This window comes from Ctenopharyngodon idella, chromosome 18 (genome assembly GCF_019924925.1).
Source record: "Ctenopharyngodon idella isolate HZGC_01 chromosome 18, HZGC01, whole genome shotgun sequence".
NCBI classification, from domain to species: Eukaryota; Metazoa; Chordata; class Actinopteri; order Cypriniformes; family Xenocyprididae; genus Ctenopharyngodon; species Ctenopharyngodon idella.
In genome coordinates this window covers 33713396-33715308 of record NC_067237.1, presented here as the reverse complement: position 1 = coordinate 33715308, position 1913 = coordinate 33713396, and the positions used below count along the sequence as shown (strand labels likewise).

At 41.3% G+C, this 1913-nt stretch overlaps 1 protein-coding gene across 1 annotated transcript; it reads left to right on the top strand.

Moving 5' to 3' along the window:
* The first annotated feature begins 629 nt into the window (after positions 1–629).
* Positions 630–1557, top strand: LOC127499578 (vomeronasal type-2 receptor 26-like). The gene has a single exon (XM_051869974.1). It carries the CDS (start codon positions 802–804, stop codon positions 1555–1557), a length of 756 nt encoding a protein of 251 aa, XP_051725934.1. The 5' UTR covers positions 630–801.
* Positions 1558–1913: the final 356 nt, after the last annotated feature.

Sequence of the window (1913 nt, the reverse complement as noted above, 5' to 3'; positions counted from 1 at the left end):
ACATATAACACCTGTCCTTTTTACAAACTGTACAGTTGGTTCACTACCTACAGAAAGTGAACTTCACCACAGGCTTTGGGGATCATGTGTCATTTGATGAGAATGGAGATGCTCTGCCTATCTACGATGTGCTAAACTGGCAGCCGAGCTCTGATGGATCAATAAGGGTCCAAACTGTTGGTGTAGTAAATGAAGTGGCAGCAACAGGGATGGTGCTCACACTGGATGACGATGCATTATATTGGAACTTTGAGCCAAAACAAGTAACTAACACTGCATGTTAATGTCATCCCTTTTGCAGATATAACCTAAAAATAGTCAAAGCTTTGAAAAGATAAATAAGAAAGAAGTAATGGAAAGGCCAAGCTTGTCATTATGTAAAAGAGATGACAGACAAACACATGACTAACAAAAGATGATGTCTCTTTCAGATTCCAAGGTCAGTGTGCAGTGAGAGCTGCCCCCCAGGCACAAGGCGAGCCTCGAGGAAGGGCTTTCCTGTTTGCTGTTTTGACTGCCTCCCATGCAGAGATGGAATGATTTCTAATACAACAGGTGAGATTATTATTGTTGGTGAATTTTTAATATAATTTGAAAGTACTTTAAGCTTAAAATCCTCACCTTCTTTTTTATTAAATCACAGATGCCATTGAGTGCACAGTGTGTCCAGATGAGTTCTGGTCCAATCTAGAAAAGGATCAGTGTGTCCCCAAAGAAGTAGAGTTTCTATCATATGAGGATCCTCTGGGCATCTCTCTGACCACTGCTTCTCTGCTTGGAACCTGCTTCTGTGCTCTTGTGATGGTCATCTTTACTCATCACCATAACACTCCCGTAGTACGTGCCAACAATTCAGAGCTCAGCTTCTTGCTGCTGTTGTCACTCAAACTGTGTTTCCTGTGTGTGCTGCTGTTCATTGGTCAGCCACACTTGTGGAAATGTCAATTAAGACATGCTGTCTTTGGCATAAGCTTTGTCTTGTGCATCTCCAGCATCCTGGTCAAGACTATGGTGGTAATAGCTGTGTTTAAATCCTCTCGACCAGAGGGCAAAAGTGCGTTAAAATGGTTTGGAGTAGCTCAACAAAGATGCACAGTTCTGATCCTAACAGCCATCCAGGTTGTGATTTGTGCAGTCTGGCTATCAACTGCCTCTCCAACACCCCATAAAAACAACCAGTATATCCACTCTAAAATAGTATATGAATGTGCTATTGGCTCAGTGGCTGGTTTTTCTATGCTGTTGGCATACATTGGACTGTTGGCAGCAGTAAGCTTCCTATTAGCCTTCCTGGCGAGAAATCTTCCAGATAATTTTAATGAAGCAAAGTTTATCACTTTCAGTATGTTGATCTTCTGTGCTGTGTGGATTGCATTTGTTCCAGCATATGTGAGCTCTCCAGGGAAATATGCAGTAGCTGTGGAGATATTTGCCATTTTAGCTTCTAGTTTTGGATTACTGGTGGCCATATTTGCCCCAAAGTGCTACATCATCCTTTTACATCCAGAGAGAAACACTAAAAAAGCCATCATGGGAAGAGACACACAAAAGAATTGATGTTTTATAAAAAAAGTTCGGGAGGAGCATGTTCAGATAATCTACTCAATCAGTGCGAGAGGAGGCATATATATAGAGCTGACTTACCTCTGTCTCAGCCAGGGATGGGATGGGGTGGGGTGGGGTGGGAGTCATTTGAGGTTTCAACTCAACAAATAAGCAAATGTTTGCAATGCCTGCTGTTTTGTAGTATCGTAATTATTAACATTATTAGTTCACGTTAAAATGAAAATTAAAAAGCTTGGGGGTTGGGGTTAATAAAGTCCTTCTGAAGCGAAGTGATGCGTTTGTGTAAAAAAAATATCCATATTTAACAAGTTATGAAGTAAAATATCTAGCCTCCACCAGACCGCCTT

Bases quoted from the DNA above. Each gene is read 5' to 3' on its own strand.
- LOC127499578 (XM_051869974.1), top strand. From the start codon at position 802: ATGGTCATCTTTACTCATCACCATAACACTCCCGTAGTACGTGCCAAC.